Source organism: Melozone crissalis, unplaced genomic scaffold (assembly GCF_028551555.1).
Source record: "Melozone crissalis strain CALT ecotype California unplaced genomic scaffold, PUWL_Pcris_2 ptg000063l_1, whole genome shotgun sequence".
Classification (NCBI taxonomy): Eukaryota; Metazoa; Chordata; class Aves; order Passeriformes; family Passerellidae; genus Melozone; species Melozone crissalis.
The window spans coordinates 8,415,769-8,438,833 of NW_026535841.1; the positions used below are offsets into that span (position 1 = coordinate 8,415,769).

At 39.6% G+C, this 23,065-nt stretch overlaps 1 protein-coding gene across 1 annotated transcript; it reads left to right on the forward strand.

Moving 5' to 3' along the window:
• Positions 1-3,333: 3,333 nt before the first annotated feature.
• DGCR8 (DGCR8 microprocessor complex subunit) lies at positions 3,334-22,644 on the forward strand. Its single transcript, XM_054289075.1, has 14 exons — positions 3,334-3,457; positions 9,088-10,091; positions 10,506-10,668; positions 11,771-11,913; positions 12,605-12,887; positions 14,204-14,401; positions 14,755-14,856; positions 15,412-15,510; positions 15,907-15,989; positions 17,091-17,191; positions 17,582-17,688; positions 17,930-18,057; positions 18,369-18,482; positions 18,820-22,644. Exons 2-14 carry the CDS (start codon positions 9,366-9,368, stop codon positions 18,901-18,903), a joined length of 2,331 nt encoding a protein of 776 aa, XP_054145050.1. The 5' UTR covers positions 3,334-3,457; positions 9,088-9,365; the 3' UTR covers positions 18,904-22,644.
• The last annotated feature ends 421 nt before the right edge of the window (positions 22,645-23,065 follow it).

The window sequence follows — 23,065 nt, forward strand, 5'->3', positions numbered from 1 at the left end:
CAGCAGTGCAGGGAGGAGCCCAGGCTGAGGGATTGCAGCAGCAGCTTCTTAGCTGGGGTGCACACCAAGTGTGCTTTGTTAGCACGGCTTTGAGTTAGAAATATCATGGTGTACGATGGCTCACAAGAAAAATTACCATGCAGCAGCAGCTGGGGAGAGGCCAGAATGTCTGAAGTAGCTGTCAGTGCAATGCTACCACAACTCTGTGGAGGGACTGAGATGGACTTGCAGGGTGTTTAACTGGGGGAGATGCACCATGTGCAAACAGCCACGGGGCTGACTCAGAGGATGTTTTTTCTTTTAAGTTTATAAAGAGCAGATAAATACTGCCTACTTCAGCACAGTGTTTTGAACTATTTGAATGACAGGACCTATAGAAATCAAAGTTTGAAGACTGCTATTCTGTCCCAGATAGATATTATTTCTTTTTCTCTAATATTCCCCCTAGATAAATTGAGTGTATTTAGGAATGCAGGATCTTCAGTCATAGGAATAGGTTTGTTTTATATATGAAGAATAAGTAAGGGAAGCCTCAGTCACTGTAGGGTAGCACCAGCCCAGGTGCAGGTGCAATTGAACAGAATGTTCCTTCTGCATGGCTTGTGCAGCCCAGATTGTCATGTGAAGGTAGCTTGATTTTGGCCTTATTTTTTTCTTGTTTTAACTTCCAGATTTCAATGTAAAGCTGTTACTTTTTATTTGATCATTTGGACATCATACCCCTCTTTAAGCAATCCTGTCTTTAGAAAAATGTCTGCATTATTGGGAAATTTCTGCCAGCAGTCTGAAACTTGGGAGAACCATTTGGCTGAAGTATTTCCAACAGGAAAATCAGAAGTCATATGTGATTCTCTAGACAACACAATTTAGATTATGTTGAATCTGTGAATGGCAAGAGCAAGATTGGTAATTCTGTGGTATCCTTGAGCCAAAGGATCTGTCTACTTTGATTATTTTCTGTAACAATCAACCACCTCTTTTGACATTTGAGAACTGATCTGAGATTGCTCATGGAGTCCTTTTGACATCTTTCCATGGCTGTGAAGTGATGTCTGACAGAGATTAGATTGAGGAGAGCAGATTGCAGCAGAAAAAGTGAAAGACAAAGACATGTAATGCAAGCAAATACCAGTTTACCAATGCCCAAAAAAATGTAAAAAGCTGCAGTGCAACTTAATTTAATGAAATAAAAGTAATGAAGACTGAGCAAAACTTGTCTTGCAGCAGGTTTTGCTGTTGGAACAGCACAATATGTGCTGCAGTTACTGACATAGGAAGAATATGAAAAAGCCACTGGCTCCACCTAATTTTCATTCCGATGAATGCAGCCTGTGAACTTTATTGGGAAGCTCACAGTTTTGTCTTTATAGGCTTGATGGCTGTATTTTGTGTTGACAGCAGTATTTTCTGTCCAGCCTTCAGTGTCTTGTATATGGAAATCTCCTTGTCATTAGGAACTGTTTTTTGTTGATAATGACACTTCATGGTACTGTGGTTAATCCTGATTGCACCATGCAGCTGGACCTGTACCCTTCTAATTCAAAGGTTGAAGATTTTTGTGCATGTTTGACAAGCCTTCCATCAGAATTCCAGGTGATGACAATTTTCAGGTGAATTTTGCACCTTATTAGGGCAGATGAGATCAGAGCAGGTTTAATTCTCTAGGGGTCACATCAACCTTCTGGTTTAAAAATTTAACCAAAATTTGAGCACTTTTAAAATGAAAACATTGTTTTGTTAATGGATTATTATCCTTTTGTTTATAAAAAATGTTAACGTCAATTTCCTTGTAGTGTTAGTGTCTCAAAGAATCAGCTGTTGCACCATTAGTTTAAGACACAGTATTATGATTCTCTGAGAACAGATGCACATTGGAAAAACTATAACTGGTTATTTTTTCATTTTTAAAGCACCGCAGGCATTTTGATTCTCCAACTGTAAGCAAAAATCTGTGTGTTAGCCTCATCTGATCCTAACTGAAGCACTGCTGTTCATGTACATATCAAAAATTTAACCTGTTTTCTGAAGAAAGAGATTTCTTACTGCAGTAGTTCATTTATACAGTCACATAAATGGGATGCCAGTGAGTCACAATATTTGTATTTTGATGGGTCCTTTGAGAGGGACAGTCTTCTGTCCCAGTGTTAGCAGTTTGAGGTGACCTGACACAGCAAATGCCAGCATAATTGTGAGATCTTTTTCCTCAGCTCTGACAGTTGAAGTGTGACGTGAGTGGCTGTTTTGCAAACTGTGGGTGTTTATTAAATGCACATTCTGAAGTGGTTTGTTTTAGCATTAATAAAAGCAGTCATAATTTAAAAATCACTGAAATAACGGCTTGAGTGCAGAAGCCTGTTGTGAGGAATTAAAAATTAGAAACTGCTTTTAGTGGAAACTGTGTTCAGTTTTTGAGGGCAGCTTGCAGTGATTTAAAGCAGTTTTGGTAACCTGATCTTTGTGTTGACACGGTACCATGATGTTGTGTCCTAATCACCTTATCGTTGGATGTGTTGGTGCAGGGAGACAAACACAAAGATGGAAAGACCTAACAGCAATCTTCTGAGTAAGTTTTTAAAGTTTTATTAAAATATTATGTTTCATAGCAGTATTTGGGGACCTCAAAGACATGAGATCAGTGAAATACTGGAAGATTCTCATGTCCTGAAGTCACACATGAAACAAACACAAACATACTCTTGGTGACAAAACCAGGATGCATTATCACAATATTTTGTGTCTGATGTCGATTTCAAGCCAGTGAAGAACAAAAGAAGTAACCCTATAAATATCAATAAAAGCTCTATATCACTCACAAATTAGAAAATAATAGAGCAAATTAGGACAGCAAATGTTAACACTTTGGAAGTAATTTTATATAAATTATGTAAGGTATTTTCAATAATTATTTAGTAATCCTGTCTAAACACTGCAGTCAGATTTGGGACTTGATCAGTGAACTGCTTGGTACACAGAGCAGCAGAAATGGCCCTACTTTGATTTATCCTTTTTAGGTAAATCAGTCTTGTAGTAATGCAGTACTTTTGCTGCTTAAAGATACAAAAGAGCGTTTGCAGGAAAAGTGGCTTTTTTTTATGTAGCGAGTCCGTATAGGGGGAAAAGGCCCGAGCGGTGCCCGGGCCACACAAAGGATCCGCCCGCCCCGCCATGGCTCGAGCCCTTGAGGGCGGGCGTCTCTCGCGTTTCCATTGGCGGAACGCGGTGACGGGCACGGGAACGGACCAATGGCAGCCGGGATTTCAAATCGGTGACCGCGGACGCTGCGCACGCCATTGGCTCGGCGCGCGCGGGGTCCCGCCCGCGGGCGGCGGAGGGGCCCAGCGCAGGCGTTTAAAGATGGCGGCAGCGCGGAGTGCGGGACGGCGATCGTGAGGCGACCGGACTCGCCCTCACCCGCAGCCCCGGCACTGGAGCGGCGGGGCCGCCGGGCATGGCCCAGGTGGGTGCGGGCCCCGCGGGGTGACGGGCAGGGCGCAGGCCGCAGGCCGCAGCACAGGCCGCAGCGCCAGCGGGCCCGCCGCGCTCCTGCCGCCTGCCCGGAGCGGCCCCCGGGCGCGGAGCCCAGCGGAGCCTCCCCAGCACCGAATCCCAGCGCGGGAGGCGCCGCCCTGCCTGGCGGGCATTGCCGTGCGGCGCTGCCCCTGCGTCCGGCCCGAGTGGCCTCTGCTCGGAGCTGGGGGTTTGTTTTGTTCGGGATTTTTCTTTGGTTGTTTTGTGTTTTGGGGGACTTTTTTTCGTTTCCCGCCTTCCCCCGGCCACCTCGGGATTGTGTTGGGGAAGGAAAGGCCGTGTGTGTGCCCTCGGCCCCTCCTGCCCGGGGGTGATGGGGAGCTGCGGCTGCGGCCGTGCCGCGGCTCCGGGTGTGTCTGGAGGGAAGGGAGGCCCGGGGGGTTTCCCCGCTCGCAGCCCTTCGTACGGGCCCGGAGCGCGGCCGGGAGGAAAAGGCTCCAGCGTGTGTGCGGGCACAGGGACTTGCTTAGTTGTGGTCTATTGAAGGTAATGTGGTGTCTCTGTAACTCTCAGGATTCTTCTTAATGCGTTCTTTCTATTAATAGCAAATTATCTCCTTCAGCCTCTGAAAGGTTAATTCTCCCACCTTTCTTCACCTTTTTTTTTTTTTTTTTTTTTTTTGTTGGAAACAGTTCGTTCTTTTTACCTCCTTTCCTTAGGCTTCGGGTTTGTCTGCAAAGTTTGTTTGCCCGCTGAGACCTGAATACCCAGGCGTTGCTCGACCATAAACTGAACTTGGGTGAACACATTGAATTTCTTTATTCCGTTAGTTGCGAGTTAGAGGTCTTGGAATAAGATATTTTGTTTTGTGATTTGTGAGGTTGTTCTGTTTGGGTAATTAAACCTGGGGGCTCCTATTTTTAATTCTGGATGAGAAGTTGGGTCACTAGGCAGCTCCTTTTGATTATGAGGATTGTTTTGCTTTTTTAGAGAAAGAGAAGGGATTTTGGTTCCTTGTGTCTGTTGGTTTTCTTTTCAAGTAAGAAGCTTACATATGATGGGAAAGGAAGAATAAATTTTCTCTCTCCTAGGCTCTGATTTTCGCCTTCTGTAAATCAATTTGTTGTCTTGCATAATTAATCAAGCCATCTAAACCTTGCCAGAAAACTGCTCAAGCTCTAAAAGCAACTGTTGTTTTGCCATTTCTGAGGATGGCTTTCCAAAATGATGTACTCTGTTCGTTCTGAAATGGAATGAAGTGTTAAGAACTAGAGAAGTTCTTGAGCCTTGTCTGTATTTGCCACTGATAATGTTATTGTTGGGCTCTGGTTGCATTTTCTTAACTGGCCTTGGTGGCTGGCTTACACAAAGTGGTTGTTTCCTTCAGAATCTTTCCACACTAAAGCTGATAATGAGAAGAGCTGAGTTCTTGCATGCAGTATGATCTTAAAGGGTATTTTCTTTTGGTACTTTCTGTTCTGGTTTAAAGAAAATGAATCCAGTCTCTTCAGGTTTTGTTTTGGGTTTGTGGGGGTTTTTTTAGCTGTGGTAACAAGTAGGATTAATCTATTTCTAGAATTGTATGTGTTGAAAAGACCCAGTAGGTATAATAAAAGAAGGTCGATGACTGTGAGTGGGGAATTACTTTGGCATGGGTTAATGGATCAGCACCAGTTGCCATTTGTGGCTGGAGGATGAGGAGAAGGATTTTGTATTTGGTTTGCAAATAAGGACAGTGTGCTCTGAGCCAGTCTTCCTTTTGGGGTTCTCTGAACATGAAGAAAGCAGTCTCTGACACAGTTTCTTTTCAAAAGTGACTTTTTGAAGAGAGAATCTGTGGTATGCTGTTCATTGCTGCAGGTACATGTATTTGTAAAGAAAATATATTCTTTATTAAATTCATTTCTAGACTGCTGACCTGCTGTAACTGAAAGCAATTTTTCTTTGAATTTGGGCGATGATGGTTCCAAATTTTAATATTCTGGGTTTTTTCTACCTTGAAAAAGGATGCCCTTTGCTCTGTGTATTTCTCTCCCATCCCTTTTCTGTCTGATGGTGGGAATGGGCAGTGGTACTTAGTAAACAAAGTTGTTCTTTTTTTTTTTTCCTTTCTGCATTTAAATGACATCTGTAAAACAACCAGGCTAAGATTACTCTGCTTTCTCTGGGACCTATGCAGTTTGCTACATTACATTTATATGCCCCTCATATCTGCATTGTTAAGTTTACTTTGTGACATGAAACTTTTTAAAATGATCAGCTAAAATAAGAGTAATCAGTTTAAAATGTGAAATTCCATGTGCTGGTGGTGTGCAGAACACGAGCTGTGCACTCACATTCTCAGTGTTTGCTCTGCCCAGTGCAGCTGCCAGTGGTGTTCTGTGTCTTTGGAAGGAATCCTCATGGAAACTGTTAATGGAACTCGGTGGAGCCTTGGAGAATAAAATGTTATTTCAGGGCAGTTCAGTGAAGGATGACAATAGGAAACTGCCTTGTGTTCCCATGTAACTTGGTGTGCTGAGCCTTTGTGTGTGTGGCTGTTGTGTTCCCTTGGCTGAGGCCCCTGTGGCTGTTTGTAACCTACAGGCTCATCTAACCCGTCCTGTTGCCTTCTCTCCCTTCTGTCTTTTCAAATACCTGCTAGCTCAGTGGTTTTGTTGCTTTGTTTTGGTTTTGGGGTTTTTTTTTCCCAGCCCTGATAGAAAGGACGTATTGTAATGTCAGCTGGCAGGGAGGTAGATGGGAATTGGACCTGAGTTCCACTCTCCTGCCTTGCTTTTTGTGCCTGCAGGCAGGTATTGTAGTCCACTGGGACTGTACAGCTACTGTTACCTCTAATCAAAGGAGAGAAAAAAACTTTGTTTTTTTAGTTTTGGGATAGTAACAAACAGACCTTTCTTTGGAAGCCTTCAGGTGTCTGGTCATGATGGGCACACCTGGCACCAGATTTCTGCTATTACAGGGTTAATTAATTAGGGTGTAACAGGTACATCCAGGAGATTCAGTTGCCACAGTAACCCATCCCTGCTCAGCCCCTTGGAGCTGGTCCAAGGGTTCTCTGCCTACTTCTTATTATGTCTTATTGTAGGTCCCCTACTTAGAATAAGATTAAACAATATTCCAGGAATGTGTTTAGAAGGTCAGCTTATTGTTCTAAAATCTAAGGGAAAGGGTAGGAAAAGTACCAGAGTTAATTAAGGAGCTGTATAACTATATAATAGTTGTCTAGAGAGCTGCAAATACATAAAAAACTTATAAAAGGCAAAAATCTTTTTGGCATCACTACCAGACTGTTATCTTACCCTAGGGATGTGGCAGGTTCATGGCTAGAAATGGAAAAAGCTCCTTTGAAGCCATCTTGGTGTAGTGCTTTCCTGACCCAGTGAGTGCTGAGGGGCAGACAGGTCTGGCTGTGATTTGCTGTTCATCATTCAGCTATTCATGGATTCACAGCCAGCAAGAAAGGGAAAACAACAAGAACATAATTGTTACCAGTGCTGGAATAGAATAACAAGGCATCTTTCCTGCAAAGAGCAGAGGTGTCAGTGACCTGCCCAAGCTGGGCAGGTGAAGGTTAAGTCATGTTTTGACATTGGTTAAAACACTTTAGCACAGGAGCAGGACATGGATCAGGGGTCTGGAAGTGGCATTTACAGTCATGTCTTAGCCTTGTCAAAAATAAATCTTTCTTGTTGGATCAGGGAGCTCCTTGAACACAAGGGAAGGTTTTGCTCTTTGAAGTTCTAGAATGCTGACTTCAGTATTCCATTTCTGTGGGAATTCTGCTTGCTCTTTTCAAGAGTCTTCTAAAGACTCTTTAAGATGGAAAAATTAGATTACTTAGGCATTTAGTTTCCAGGAGTTACTGAACTCATGCTGTGACTTTTGATTCTTTTGTTCAGAATTAAGACACTAATTTACTGTGAAGAATTTAATAATTTGTCATTCACTTTTGTAATCTGAAGATGAGGAAATTTATAGACAGATTTATCTCTAGGGGTGTTCTCTACATTTTACATTCCAGAACCTGTTGAAAGATGAAGGAATTGGTCGTTGTATTGAGGTCATTTTGTAGGATAGAATGGAATTAGATATATGGAATTGTCTTACTGATGAATGAGCCATTTCCCAGTCTGAATTCATGTGTTGGTATCAGAGAAGATGGGATTGTTCTAGAGTTCTTACCAGTTCTTTTCCTAAGTGATTTTATACTGCATGTCAGATGTGTTGGATGTGCCACAATTTTGAGAAGGTTTAAAAAACCCTACACACATTAAAAAAACACCACAAAATGTGAATTCCTCTGCTGCCCCAACAAAACCTGCTTTGTTGCCATATTAGAGTTTGCTCTATATTATGCTTTCTTCCAGCTTCCAGGTAGGTAACTTCTGTATATTGCTGAATTTTAATTGATCTCATTACAACTTCTGATTGCCAGCTTTGTGCCTTGCCTCAGTTGGTGTTTGGATATTGCTGCTGGTTTGTTCTGCCTGGGCTGGCAGAGATACATGAGAGAATCACCCTTGGTTTCTCTAAGTCCCTCATGACAACTCAGACCTTCTGCCTGTTGCCTTCCATGTCACACAGCAGCATGAGAGATCTTGGAGTTTGTCTTTCCAAAATACTTGGGAAGACTCTCTCTGCTAGCTGGGAGCACTTTAAACAGAGATTCATCCAGCTGGCTGCCTGGGGCAGTGGCAGTGCTTCATTTCTAGCTTGTAGGAAGATTTAAACCCAGTTTGGGCTGGCATGGAGGACTTGGAGAAACCAAAACAAGCAGGTAAGAAATCATCCTTCTTTTCCCCAGGTGCTTACAGTCCTGCAGAGATGACAAAAGTATAATGGAAGAAGCCATCATAGACATGGTAGAAAGAATCCCCTAATGTGAAAAATAAGCTTTAAACAAACATTCCCTATGCCCTGTAAAATTTCCTAGAAGAATTGAATACTTTTTCCAGGTTAAATTCCCTAAAACATTGGCTTCTAAATACCTTCCAAAATTAATTTGAGCTTTATGCTGTGTATCTGAACCTTAATTCCTTGGACATAATGAATAAATAGTTCCATAATAGTGCAAAATACAAGATCAAATGTCTAATATCTTGTTATCTAGAGAGTAATTTTCTGTGATATTTTAGTAAATTGTGAGATTTCAGAAGTAACTGATAACTTCAATTTTGAAAAGCTATGACCATAGTCTTTAAAATCTTGTTGGTTTTGCAGATTGTCTTAAGCTGTAAGCTAATTATGCTTTCTGCTGTGTGGGTAAGTATGGCTTGAATACCAGCTTGTTTCAGAAGATGGGAGAATTCCCCCAAAATGCAGTTTTTAGTCTGTCATGCTTAATGCCCTGCCTGCTAACCAAGCAGAGATAGTCAGCTAATCATAAAGGCAACTGTGTTAGTCAATTCTTGTGCTGGTGTACAGCTCAAGCAATAAAACCACTCGAGTTTTGGCCTCATTCAGGATGGTATCTGGGTACCCTGCTTTTCTCACTGTAACAGTGTCACTCTTCTACTTGAAATTTTTGCTAGAAGAGTGACAGGTGTTCTTTCTGCTTGGGATACCATTTCCATTTTTTTACTCTGACAATTTGTTTTGTTTTGTTTCCTCTTGTAGATTGAAAGAAGAAAAGGAAACCAGCTTGTCCAGTGAAGATGCACTCTTAGTCTTCAGCTATTTAAGCTGAATGCATTGTGATTTCCAATAATTGAGACAGTGATTCTGAAAGCTGTCTACATTAATGAAAAGAACAATGTAGTCAGCTTAACTGAATCATCAGTGTTGCATATTGAATAGGACATGGTAAACCAATCCTGATGGACTTATGCATGTTAGGAATATAGGGATAAACATTGATTAAAGCATTGTTTTGTTTAAAAACAGTAGTTTTAAAAATGGAGAACTATGAAAATGTACCACCCCTCCCTAAAGAACCTGCAAGAGAAATGAATGTGGAGAATGTCCCTTGTCGGCCACCTCTGCCGCCCAACGATCAGCCTCCACCGCCTCCCCTGCAAACGTCCAGTGACGCAGAGGTAATGGACGTTGGCTCTGGTGGTGATGGACAGTCAGATACCCCTGCTGGGGACACGCCCAGTCTCTGCAGGACGCAGCAGCTGCTCACAAAGGGATCTGCCTGCTACAAAAGTCGTCTTCTCATAGACCCCAACAGCAGCGACCAAAGCCCCAGAACAGCTCGTCACGCACCGTCAGTCCGAAAGTTCACCCCAGATCTTAAGTTACTGAAGGATGTGAAGATTAGTGTGAGCTTTACAGAAAGCTGCAAAAGCAAAGATAGGAAAGTTCTGTACACTGGAGTTGAGCAGGATTATAAGGCAGATACGGAGTTTGGTATTAATAATGTCAATGGGGATTTGCATGTTTGTCCTTTCAGTGGTAGTAATGGTAAAGCTGCAGGGATAGGGGGTGAAAGTGATGAAAAGAAGGATGATGAAAATGATATTGATCAGGAAAAGAGAGTGGAATTTGCAGTTCTGGATGAGCTAGAAGACTTTACCGACAATTTGATGGAAATAGATGAAGAAGGAGGAGGGTTCACATCTAAAGCAATCGTTCAAAGAGATAAAGTGGATGAAGAAACCTTGAATTTCTCCTATGAGGTAAGTAAATCCACACATCTTTGCTGGGTAAGAGGTTTCCAAGTGGCTAGGAAAAAAAATATGCAAAGAATAAGCTCTTCTAGAAGTGTGTAGTACATGAGTCAAAACCACGGAATTTTTAGAGACAGACCTTTGGCTGAGAAACTGTAAACTATGTTAGTCAAGCTTCTGAGTTGTGTTGCAGCTTTATAGTTTTCTGTAAAAACAGCCTTTAAAAGTCTTCTCACACAATTGCAGTTCATTTTATCATCACAAACTTATTTTCTTATTTTTCAGTCTTTTTACTGGAATCATTGGAAATTTCTAGTTTCTGTCTGTGTGGAAGTGCATATTAAAAATGTCTGCTTTCTCTTTGCAAGGGAAAAGGGAGGTTGGTAGGCCCAGAAGGACAGTGTCTGATGAAGTCTCTTTCAGGATGACTTTGATAATGATGTGGATGCTCTGCTGGAAGAGGGTCTTCGAGCCCCCAAAACCAGGAGACTGGATAATGAGAAATATGCTGGTGAAAGTGATCACCAGTCTGATGGAGAGACAAGTGTGCAGCCAATGATGACCAAAATTAAAACTGTACTGAAGAGTAAGTTCATGTGCATTTAATAACTGGGGGTCCTGTTCATGTCTTCAGAAAAAAGTTTAACAACAAGCAGAGTGTGAGACAGCAGTTTGTGTGAAATTGTTCATGTGATGGAAACTTTTATTGTTGGGATGCTTCTTATTGTGGGATATGATTTTTCATGTTCCTAAACAGTGAATTTGACTTTTGATCTATTGTATGTAATATGAATGTGTTTTAGTGTGTGGGTTTGTGTAAAATAATGAGGTGAACGAGGGTGATCTGGGGCTTTTGTCTCTGGCCTTTCTCCTGCTTCAGTTACATAACTTCTGCTGTTGAAATTGCCCCATGCAAGGTCTCCAGGAATGCAATCTAGGTTAAATAGAATAACTAGAAAAGTCAGTGACTTACCTTTCCCCAAATTCATTGTGTTAGAAACTGCTAATAAAGAAAATCTGAGAACACAAACCCATCCAGAAAAATGTAATGGAAAATATTCTGAATTAGAATTAAACATGTGCTAGAGGAGTGTTTTACAACTTCACTGCATTCTGAAATGAAAAACCAAATAAATTTTTGCTTCAAAATTGTATAGTAACAGGAAACTTCCAGCAAAGATGAATAGTCTCTAATTTGTGATTTGGAGAGAAATGAGACCTTGTATTAGTGATGAGCCCTTTGCTGGCTGGTTGGGTCTGTGGATCTGGTGGTATTTCGATGCAAATTTATTCCTGAGTGTCAAGTGAAAGATTTTTAATGGAAAATGAAGTTGTTTCTGAAGCAAGTATGACTTTTCCAGTAAATACTTTCCAGTGGTGCTTGTGATAAGTATAAAAAGATTAAAGAAAAGAGAATTCAGTGATGAAACAAACAAATCAGTCAATATAAAAATTACTACTATGTCCTTGAGTTGAGAACATCATGGAATCTGTAATTTGCAGGATTTAGTCTAGGTTAGAGGCATATACCTTGTTATTAGAACATCATCTCTCTACAAAACATTGTTAATTTTGTTTCAGTGCCATTTTATTCTTTGGGACAGAAAAAGCAATAAACAAAAACCTGGATTTTATTTCTATTCTCCTAAGCTGTCTGTCCAAGTTTAAAGCTGTTATTTGCTTTAAAGGTCGTGGCCGCCCTCCTACAGAGCCTTTGCCAGATGGATGGATCATGACATTCCATAATTCAGGCATTCCTGTATATCTGCACAGAGAATCTAGAGTTGTTACCTGGTCTAGACCTTATTTTTTGGGAACAGGAAGCATAAGGGTGAGAGCTGTCAATTTTTTAAATCCTTAACTAAGATTAAAAAATTAGATCTATTCCTGAAAGCCATTGAATATTTTTCTGCTTTGGCAGGCTTGTTTCCAGTGTTTGAATTAAGATCCTTGAAAAATAAAGTATTTTATGTTTGAAAATGTGATATGATTTTTCTTAGGTGCTTTGCTTTTCTGTTTGGGCAGTTAAAGTGAATGAGATGATCTTGTTTGGTGCCTTCACTTTTCTAGTATGGCTGCAAAATTGGGAGTTTATTGCACCATGACACATATCTAGGGATGAATTATTTGTAGCTATAAATTAGTCTGAGCTGTGGCTTATGGTCCACATTTGCAGAAGTAAGGATATGACATTCTTGCACCCAAGGAATCTGCAGAAATTGGATTTAGTGCCACGGGCCTATGCCTCAGGAAAGCTCAGTGGATTTTATGAAAGCTTGCAGTATTTGCATGAACAGGTTGTAGTGGAGCTAAAGCAGCAGGACTGTGTCAGTGTCACAGTGTGAAGGTCCCCCAGGAGTGGCCCTGCTCAGCTCTTGAGTGGAATGACTTCACTGACCAAAGAGGAGCTTGAGCCTAGACTGAATACACATAGCTTCCATCTTGCTTGCATCTTTTGGGTTTGAGCTTTGCTTTTGGTGACCTTGAGATACTGAAACTTTCTGTATTATTTATATTTACAGAAACATGATCCTCCCCTTAGTAGCATTCCCTGCTTTCATTACAAAAAAATGAAGGAAAATGAGGAAAGGGAACAAAACAATGACATAACCCCAAATGGGGAAGTATCACCTGTAAAGCATCTAGATAAATCCTCAGAACTGGACTGCCAAACAGAAGAACCAGATTCCACTGCTGCTGATTCTGGGCCTTTAGATGACAAAGACCCCTCTGGGGGAGATGCAGCACAAGGAGCTTTGGGACAAGTGAAGGCCAAAGTTGAAGTATGTAAAGATGAATCTGTAGGTATGTATGGCAGGTAGAGTCTTTTCTTGACTTGAGTTGGGGTAATGGCATTTGGGAAATTTGATTCCAGACTTGGCTGCTGAATTGTAGTCTTTCCTGAAGCCCTGAGAGTTCACATGGAAAGGTTTTACACAAAAATAGTGAACATTTTGATGGTTTAGTCCTGTAGACTTTATCTCAATATAAGAATCAGTTATGTGTGTTCATTTGCTGTTGTGAGATGTGTTCCTGTGACTTCCTCAAGTAAGCTTTCCTGTGCACTCTGTCTTGGCTGAGTTATATCTGTTTTTCAGGATGATCTTTTAAGATAAATTATGTAGTTCAACTGTATTTCTGTACTTGCACAGGTCTAGCAGGCTAAGTCATGCAAATACAGTTGCACTCATACAGAGGGGTGTGATGCTTCATTATTTTATTTATACAAATCTTAAGCCTCTACACAGAAAGTTGTCTAAAGACACCATGCCAAAATCACCACCCAGTGGAGAGGAACTTGAAGAGGAAGCTCATGAGTTACTTATCAAATCTTTTCACAACTGCATACCCGAGAATCCCATCCATGTAAATTGCTGCTGCTCAGGGTATTGGTATGGGTCATAGGCTGCCTTTATCTTTGTAGTGCTCAGACATAAATCTTGTCCTTGTCATTGTGTGTGTCATGTCTAGTCCAGAAACCGAAGGAAACGATACCAGCAGCTTGCTTTTGTTTGTTTACATCTGTGGATGCTGCTCTTTATTTTTGCTGATTATATTTGCAGACTATCCTCTAAAGGAGAAGCAGCTGTACTGAAAGGGGACAATCTTTTAATACTCTGTATATGAATTTATTGTGTGAAATTCTGCATAGAGGCTGCAGATACCCATGGAGTTCATGGAACATCACTGTGCAGTGTTTCATGTACACTCATAGTAGGTAGGCAGCAGCAGCTGGGTTTGGCTTCAGGGAGCTGAGGCTGAAAACACAACTGCTGTACTCACTGTGTACCTTGCTTCAGGTGAAGGGAAGGTGCTGAGATGTTCAAGCAGACCAGTCACTGGTGTTTTGTTGCAAATTGTGTTGGGTAATAATGCTGGTTAGGGACTAGTAAAATCATCAAGTGATAGAATAAGATGGTATTTTGTTTTATTTTATTTTCTGGTTTGCACTAATATTTTGCATTTAATCTAATTTAATGTAATAGAACAATTACTTCTGTTAGTCCAAAACAGCATCTTTAACCTTTTGCTCCAAGTCTAAGAAAATAATTTCTGTGGAAATAGAGAACTTAGTGCATGTTCAGTGGTGAAGCAAGAGAGTAACTTGGTTGTGTTTTCAGATCTGGAAGATTTCAGACGCTACCTGGAGAAGCGTTTTGACTTTGAGCAGGTGACTGTGAAGAAGTTCCGCACCTGGGCCGAGCGGCGCCAGTTCAACCGCGAGATGAAGCGTAAGCAGGCCGAGTCCGAGCGGCCCATCCTGCCGGCCAACCAGAAACTCATCACCCTCTCTGTGCAGGATGCTCCCATCAAGAAAGGTGAGCTGCTCTATCTCCAGTTCACATAGGCTGTGTTGAAGCCTAATTCCACCTCTAAGCTTGACTGAAAATAAAAAAATCCTATAATGAGTTCCCTTAATTCCTGATCCAGTATTTTGCCCATTGTATATTACGCAGGAAAGGAAAAATATTATCAAAATATACTTTTCTAAAGACTAATTTCTAAACAAAAATATTTTTATTTAAGGTTACAGTCCTGGTAAGTGATGACTACCTTCAGCTCTTGTTACTGCTGAGAGTTGCTCAGTATTTATTGATTTGTTTGTAACAGAAATTATCTTTCAAACACTGGAACTAATGAACTTCTTCCCTTCTTCCTGTCTTTTTTGCAGAGTTTGTCATTAATCCCAATGGGAAGTCTGAAGTTTGCATCTTGCATGAATATATGCAACGAGTCCTAAAGGTTCGCCCTGTTTACAATTTCTTTGAATGTGGTAAGTCTGTTTCCTTAAACAACTCTATCCTGGTCTTGATGCTTAATGAAGAATCCAAAGATGTTCTGTATATGAAAAATAGAACTGGAATCAAGTTAATATTGGGGTTTTTATCCTAAGTGGTATAATGTATTTTCCATTAATTCTTGCTTTTGCTGTTTGTTTGGGGTTTTTTTGAGGGTACCTTATAAATATTCAGGATTATGCTATTCCTGTATATGCAGTATATAATACTACTGAAATTTCTATACCAGAGTGTGTAGCTCTTGTATTCACACCATGATGCAAAAAATTTGGGATTAGTATTTGAGTTCTGGCAGATTACCAGTGGTCTCTTAAAATACTTCATTCTTTATTTGGAAAAATGAAATATATGGTGGCAAGTCTGTTAATGGAAAACTCTGTTAGTTAAACAGTTTTTCAGTCTTCATGAAGAATAAACCATTTTCATCCCTCTTGAAGCTGAAATGAAGAAAACAAATCTTGATAGTGGTGACATTTCATGTATGTCAGGAGTTCCAAAAAGCTTTCTTTACTTCCCTCCTCCATTTCCAGAGAACCCAAGTGAACCTTTTGGAGCCTCAGTGATTATTGATGGAGTAACCTATGGGGCAGGAACTGCCAGCAGCAAAAAACTTGCCAAGAATAAAGCTGGTAACTTATTTTTCTTTCTCAGTAGCAGCTGAATTGTTTCTGTTTGCTTTTTTGTACCATTCTGAGGTTCCAAGAGCAGAAGTGATTCAGTACTGGGGTTTGGCTGTAAGAGCTAGGGGGTGATAATAACTCTTAATTTTTGGCTTTAAAGGCTCTATGTCACTTCTAAAATGAGACAAGAATATTTTTCCTTTTGTAGGCACTTTTAAAAAGTAGTTTCTTCTTATTTTAATTAGTTATTAGTTAACTAGTTATCAAGCTGAACTAGTAGAACATTTTTCCCTTGAAAAGTGTAAATGAGTAAATTTCTTACCAGAAGAAAATGCCTGACAATTTTTAGATGAGGTGTTTTTGTTTAAAATAAATCTAATCAAGATGTTTAATCACTTTGTGCAGCTCGAGCTACACTGGAAATCCTTATTCCTGACTTTGTTAAACAGACCTCTGAGGAGAAGCCCAAAGACAGTCAAGAACTTGAGGTACTGAGCTCGTGCTTCCCGGCTGGCATAATTTGAGTTTGTTTTTAAATTATTGCACATTTGGTATCAGAAATGTTACTGAAAATTAGTAGGATTGTTTTTTTCAGTCAAATGGAAGTGTAAAATCCTCCATTTAGAGCAAGACTTACGGCAAACAGAATATTTTTTTATCCTATTGGAATAGATCAGAAGATTCACTCTGATGCAGAGAACTGGTTCTTTATTGACCAACAGGTCACTGAGCACCTGAGATGTTCCAAGGCACCAAGGCTGCCTGTAGTGCCCTGCCCTGTAGTGCCCTGCCTTCCAGAGTCCTCTGGCTGATGGCAGCAAATGTTCAGAGCCAGGTGCTGTTTGGTTCTGTGTGATCAGCTTAGGACACCACTTCAGAAGTAAAAGTGCTCAGGCTTCTGAGATGGTTTTATTACCACACAGTGAAATCTCATAGTTTGGGCAGTGATATTTGAGAAAATAAAAAAAAAAATCTTTAAGAGGAGACTTGTGCTATTTTCTCAGGTACTAGGAGAATTAAATAGCTCATTGGTCAGTGGTACCATCAGTAAGGAGTAAAGGAAAAATCAGTGATCAGCCTGAAAGGAATGTTTCCTAAAATGGAGTAATATACAGGAGTTTTTGTACCCTTGCTTTAACTTAGAACTGTATTGTATGTCCTGCACTACTGAAATGGTCATTAAGGAAATGCAGACATTTTTTTCCATTCTTTTAAAATAAAATACCAAATGTGCCAATAGCTCTTCTGTTCTCTTTTAGTAAACAACAGCATTTTGGTAAATAGAGTTTCATAATTTGCCAAAATAACCTTGTCCTGGGGGAGAAATGATGATAAAGAATTCATAAGATTATCATTTTTATGTACATATTGAATGTAAGATCGGAGTTAAAATTTCTCTCTGCAAATGTTTGATTAAGTGTGACAGTTTTAATGATGTTGCTTTTAACCCATTATGGATTTAAAAACACTTTTTAAAGTACTAAGCACAGAGCAACAGAATTGGTTGAATGTAACAAAGGAGAAATGAGGTTTAAGGCCAACATTAGGGTTTTATTAAAGCACAATAACCCTTTTCAATTCCTTTGCAGTATTTTAACCATATCAGTATTGAGGACTCACGGGTATATGAACTCACCAGTAAAGCTGGACTCTTGTCTCCATATCAGATTCTCCATGAGTGCCTTAAAAGGTAAAGCTGCAGCAGGGGGACCGTGTGAGATGTGAGGTGCTGGCTCAGGAGCTGCTGTTTGTCAGGGACCCTGCCTGAGCCTCAGAGACACGTGCTGGGGCCTGACCCTGGTTCATGCTCAGTCCCCTTTCATTCACACTTGCTCTTTGTGCCTCTTTGGAGATCAGGATGGAGTTGTTGGACAAATGTCTTTTGTTTTCTCTCATACTGGGTTGCTTTTTCATTTAACTCAAGTTGCTGACATAAAAAAATCTTTGTTAATTAATGCATTGACATTTCTTATTAATAGATCTAATTTCATTGCAATGACTGTCCAAGATGATAACTGCAACCACTTCACTTGTTTGTAGTTTTACTTAGTGTGTGATCTTGATTGTGTTTGTGCTTAAGAAACCACGGAATGGGTGACACATCCATAAAGTTTGAAGTGATTCCTGGGAAAAATCAGAAGAGTGAATATGTCATGACTTGTGGCAAGCACACAGTGCGAGGCTGGTGTAAGTACAATAATTGGTGTGATGTGTGAATCTCCTCTTGCTCTCCTCCTGTTCTCCTTTGCTGCCCATTCTGGGGGTGCTTGTTCAGCCACTGACCCTGTTGTGTGCTTGTCGTGCTCTTTGGTGTCCCAGTTTTGACTGACTCAGGTGAATATTTGTGGCTTTCATCACATAATGTGCTGGCACACACACATTGACACACTTCCATGGCATTGACACACTTCCATGGTTATTTTTACAGGCAAAAATAAAAGAGTAGGGAAGCAATTGGCTTCTCAGAAAATCCTTCAGCTACTGCATCCACACGTGAAAAATTGGGGCTCTCTCTTGCGAATGTATGGCAGAGAGAACAGCAAGCTGGTTAAACAGGTGAGCAGGCCTTTGTTTGAGTATAACCTACCCTGGGGCTGGAGTTTTGCTTCTGGACTTGTAAATTAAATTACAACAAAATTTTAAGGTGCTTGGATTTCATTGACATGTTAATCTTGCATCTCCCATGTCAGAATTACAGAACCTATTTAACTAACTCATTGGAAGTAGATGTTGTAGATGTTCCTACTTAAGGAAGTGAACTAACTACAGACTAAACTACAGAAATACAACAGACTAAACTTGGCTCCACATTAATTTTTTTCCATAAAAGAAATTGATCAATTGTTGCTCATGATTCTGTTGAATAGGAAACCTCTGACAGAAGTGTGATAGAACTTCAGCAGTATGCCAAAAAGAACAAGCCAAATCTGCACATCCTGAACAAGTTACAGGAAGAAATGAAAAAACTGGCACAGGAAAGAGTGAGTATATATTCTCCTGTGTTTACAAACTGCATGGATGTGATGGGTCATGTGTATCAACCCCATGAGGGGTTTTTTGCTTATTTTACACAGTATTTGAAGTAAAGAGAGCTCTTCAGAATTTGATTGGGGGTCTACTTCTGGGGAGATTGTCATGCTGTCTTTTGAACTGGCTCATAACTGGATTGTTCCTACTTCTGTACATTCATTTTTAACCTTAGCCCTAGTTAGCCTCTTGCAGCAACTGACATGTTTGCTAAAATGGTTCAGAATTTTTACTGGTTTATGATTCTATTCTCTTTATGACTGTGTGGTGGGGCTGTTTTGTATTTTTTAGGAGGAAACACGAAAGAAACCCAAGATGACAATAGTGGAATCAGCTCAACCTGGTAGTGAACCTCTCTGTACTGTTGATGTTTAATGAGAAAATGTGCAAGTGGGGAGCAATAACACAAATGGAGGAACTAGATTTTCAACAATTATTTAAAAATTGTTTGCTGCAGAATGCAAGATAACTTTTAAAATCCAAGCTGCTTCAGTTATGCATTGTTCGTTTTGCATCATCAGGGCAATATTACTTTTTCCTGATTTCTTTTTCTTTGTTTTTTTTTTCCTTGTTTAATACCTCTGAGATACATATGTTAAAGAATTGATCATAAAGATCTCTACTGGGGCAAATGCACAGAGGACAGGCATGTTCACACAGGATAAAACCAATCAAGCACTTTCTCCTGGAAAGCCATCCATGTTGTTTGGAATGGATGTATTTTAAATATGAAATTCAGAATGTCTATGTACAGGTTGAAGCTGATATTATATACATACACATTCATATATATGTATATATAAAAGAAGTATATGTACATCTTCTTGTATGAACATGCCTAGAACTATTTTTGTGAAAAGTTTTGTTGCATTTCAGCACATAATAATATGCACTGATAAGACACTTTGGTGACAAATACAGGAAAGTGATGAGCAATGTTTCTAATGCCATAGGATTAGGCCAGTAACGCTGTTTCTTTGTCTTGTTTCTTGTCTCCTGCCAGGCTTAGTTATTTGAGATTAGAGGATGCAGATTTTCTATTACTTGAAAAGAACAAGAATACCTGGTAGTGTTAAGAGTAACAGGTTGGAGATTGAGAATTACTGGGGTTTATTTTAAATGAAAAGAGCCTGTGTTAGTTTACAGATCAGTGGAACAGGGAAAATATGGCCCCACTTATATGATTAAAGTAAAAACTGTAATTTAAAAAGCTGTTTTCAAAGCTTGGAGCCAAAATGCAGCTGATGATGGTTGATAGTCTGAAAATATTTTGCCAATGACTTTCCACTCCCTTTTCCCAGCAATAAAACAATTTCTCATTTGTTTGGTGTCAGATTGCATCTGACTTGATCAGTTAAGTCTTAATTAATTTGCACCATAAAAGCAAAGACTTTAGAAAATAAATCAACACAAACCTTAAGTCCGACTGCAGCAATTTATTTAGATTTTTTAACAAGTTTTTGTTTTTACTTTTTTAACTACATTTTTAGTTTTTAAAGAAAGTGTGTAACTTCTGCAATGAAAATTAGAATGTAGGTTTGGAATATGACATAGAGTAATAAGTAGAATGAGACCATAACCGGTTATACTCATAAATAAGAAAATCACAAATATGCAACTACTCTAAACCACAATCCTGGGAAACAGGCAGTACTCACTGTGTCATCTGAGGCTTTATCAAGCCAAGCACAAAAGAGATGGTGTGGCTGTGTGACAGCCCTGCTCCCTGGCTTCCGTTCTGCACACGGGGTGCTCTGGGTGGCTGCAGGGACTCTGCTCTTGCAGCCATTTCTTGGTTTGGTCTTTAAGAACAGAGCGAAAGCCAAGCTGGGGCAGGGCTGCAGTGACTTAGCCAGGAGCTGCACTGCTCCACTTTTACACTCCTTCTGCTCCTGTTGAGAATGAAAGGTCAGTTCTCTGTACCTGCTGCAGCTCCTGGTACTTACATTGACAGGGATCTGGGGGCTTGAGGGGTTTTTTTCTTTTGTTTTGTTTTTATTCCGATTTTGGTGTGGTTTTGTTTTTTAATTTACCATGTTACATAGAGAGTGCTGCATTATATTGAATTTAGTGCCTACTGGATTTTAAAAATGTTGGCATCAGTATTGTAAGACCTCCTTTTAACATCACACGTTACTTTGGAAATATGTGGATTTTAATTTATATTTCAAGCTAGTGTTCTCTAATGTTCATATAATGTTAGAGGTTAAACAGGAGGAGTCATGGAGTCTTACCTGTTTCTGTGTGTAAGTGATATGCTTGGAGGTCTCTGCAAATATGAATCCACGCATTTTTTATTATTATATTTAGCTTTTTAGTTCCATGAGTTGTAATCCTGTTACAACAGGATACGGGTAGTTGGAAGACAATATATAAACTATTATTTAAAGAAGTGGCCTGTCTAAAAAAAAAGAAAAAAAACCACAAAAAAACACTGCCTCTGCTTTTTTTTTTGTATAGCTTTAATAAATCTCCATCTTTTGAAGGGTATATAATATTGGTGCAGTAGTGACAAGCAGCGATTGCTGTTTGTCTCTTTTCATTGTTTTTATTGGGACTTTTCTGTTTTCATGAAGACAGGGCTTTTACCTTCTATGCCTAAATGTATTACTCTTAGATAGGTTTTCTTTCAGCTTGTGTTTTCAGCAGAAAAATCTGTACTTGGATGGCACTGTAAAAGACAAATCACCCTTGTAGATCTTTTTATTTCTCTGAAATCAGAATGTCAATGCATTTGCAGGTCACCTGCAGAATATCCATGGATGCCTCACTTACCAATTTGTTTTTATTAATTTTAAGAGGATTGCTGTATTACCTCAGTCTGCCACTATCAGAATCACAAGGTGACCATTGCCCTTAATTAAAACATCCAGAGATTTCATTGTGAACCAAAGCCTAGAACGTATATTATGCATTCTAAACAAAAACAAACATAAAAAGATGGTATTAGACCTTGCTGCAGCCTTTAACTGGAGAGATGTCCAGAAAATAGCGCAATAACTGCTGGAACAAACAACGTAACTGCTGTTTTGTCATTGTGAAGTATTCTTGTGTTTTAATGTTTACTATTGTTTGGGGTGTAACAGTCTTGCATTTGCACATAAGCACGAGCTGCTGTGATAGAGGATAGACCATTGCATTAACTTCAGCTTCTGCATGAACACTTACAGTGTGATTCAAGATGTATCCTAAACTTGTCTTGTAACTCTTGTGTGTTTTCTAGGTAATCGGCTGTAAAGGTTTAGATCTGATTGTATGAATGCATAAAACTGCTGCTTTTGTCACTGATACTTGTTATTTATCCCTTCTATATCCAGGGGAAGATGGGTATTTTTATAGGGATGGAGTGTATTTTTAAGAACTGTTCCATCCTTTGGGGATTAGACAGATTTTGCTTTGCATATTATGTGCTTCTCGACAAAAGTGTGGTATTTTGACTTTAAGGATTAAATTCGTGTGCATTCAAATCTTCATGGTACTGACAGAAAACTTACTGTGACTAGTCAGATGCTACCTACTGAAACACCAGTCATCAGCTTTTTTAAACATATTTATTAGACAAAACTGAATTAGTTGGGTACTCAGAACTTTGGAAAGACTATTATGCATAAACTTAACTGTTGTATGTAAACTTCCATTCTCCTGTGATGCTGTTAGGCTTTATACAAATAATATTTGTAACGTCCAAGTATTTAAAAGCATCATGATTATCTTAATAATTCACTAAACTGTACTTTGGTTCTGGAGTGAAATTCAGGAAGTGATAGCCTCCTAACTTAGTGGGAAGAAATGTGAAGTGCAAGAAGCCATGCTGTTATTAACCAAATAAAATGATCGGTGACAGTATTTCAATGTGTATCTGAGAACATAGGAAAACAAAACAAAGTTCATCCTTATTGCCCCAGCAGGTAACAATTTTGCTGTTTTGAGTTGTGTTGGGTGCAGTTGCTTGGTGCCAGTGCTAAATTGGTACAACTATAAAGCCTCATTTTCACTGAGCCTCTGCTTGCTTTTTTTCTGCACAATCATGTAATCCTCTGTGTTCAGTCTTTGAGTACTACATGTGTATTTTTCAGACAATTAGTTTTGAGCAATAAAGTTTGATATTATAAAATGTGCCAGTGTGATCAGTATTATGATAGTGTAAGCATATATAGAGAAAGGAACTTCTATTCTTCAAATCTTCTAGATATTTTTAAAGAGAAATTAGATCAGTGCAGTCTCATTGATTATGGCAATACTCAATTACTTTTTTGGTGAGGAATTGAATGTTTACATGGTTAAACACTTGGAATGAAATGAAGTTACCTTTTTTTGAATTGGGATTTGTATTTTTACTTAAACCATGGCAAGGCTGGAAATGTTACAACTCAAAGTGCTGGTTTTGGTACCTGTTGGGTGCAGGTACCAAACACTGGAAAGGTGTGCTATCAGCACAGCCATGGGCCATACTAAATGTATATTAGAAGTAAGTTGAGATTGAAGGTGGTTGCTCCTTCCAGCAGTGTTGCTGTGTGTTCTGCAGTGTGGATCACAG

What these genes read in the sequence shown, in the direction of transcription:
- DGCR8 (XM_054289075.1), top strand. Translation starts at nt 9,366, where the DNA reads ATGGAGAACTATGAAAATGTACCACCCCTCCCTAAAGAACCTGCAAGA. An exon ending in AATTAAAACTGTACTGAAGA is followed by an intron (nt 10,669 to 11,770) that starts GTAAGTTCATGT and finishes TTTGCTTTAAAG; the next exon opens with GTCGTGGCCGCCCTCCTACA. An exon ending in AAAAACTGGCACAGGAAAGA is followed by an intron (nt 18,483 to 18,819) that starts GTGAGTATATAT and finishes TGTATTTTTTAG; the next exon opens with GAGGAAACACGAAAGAAACC.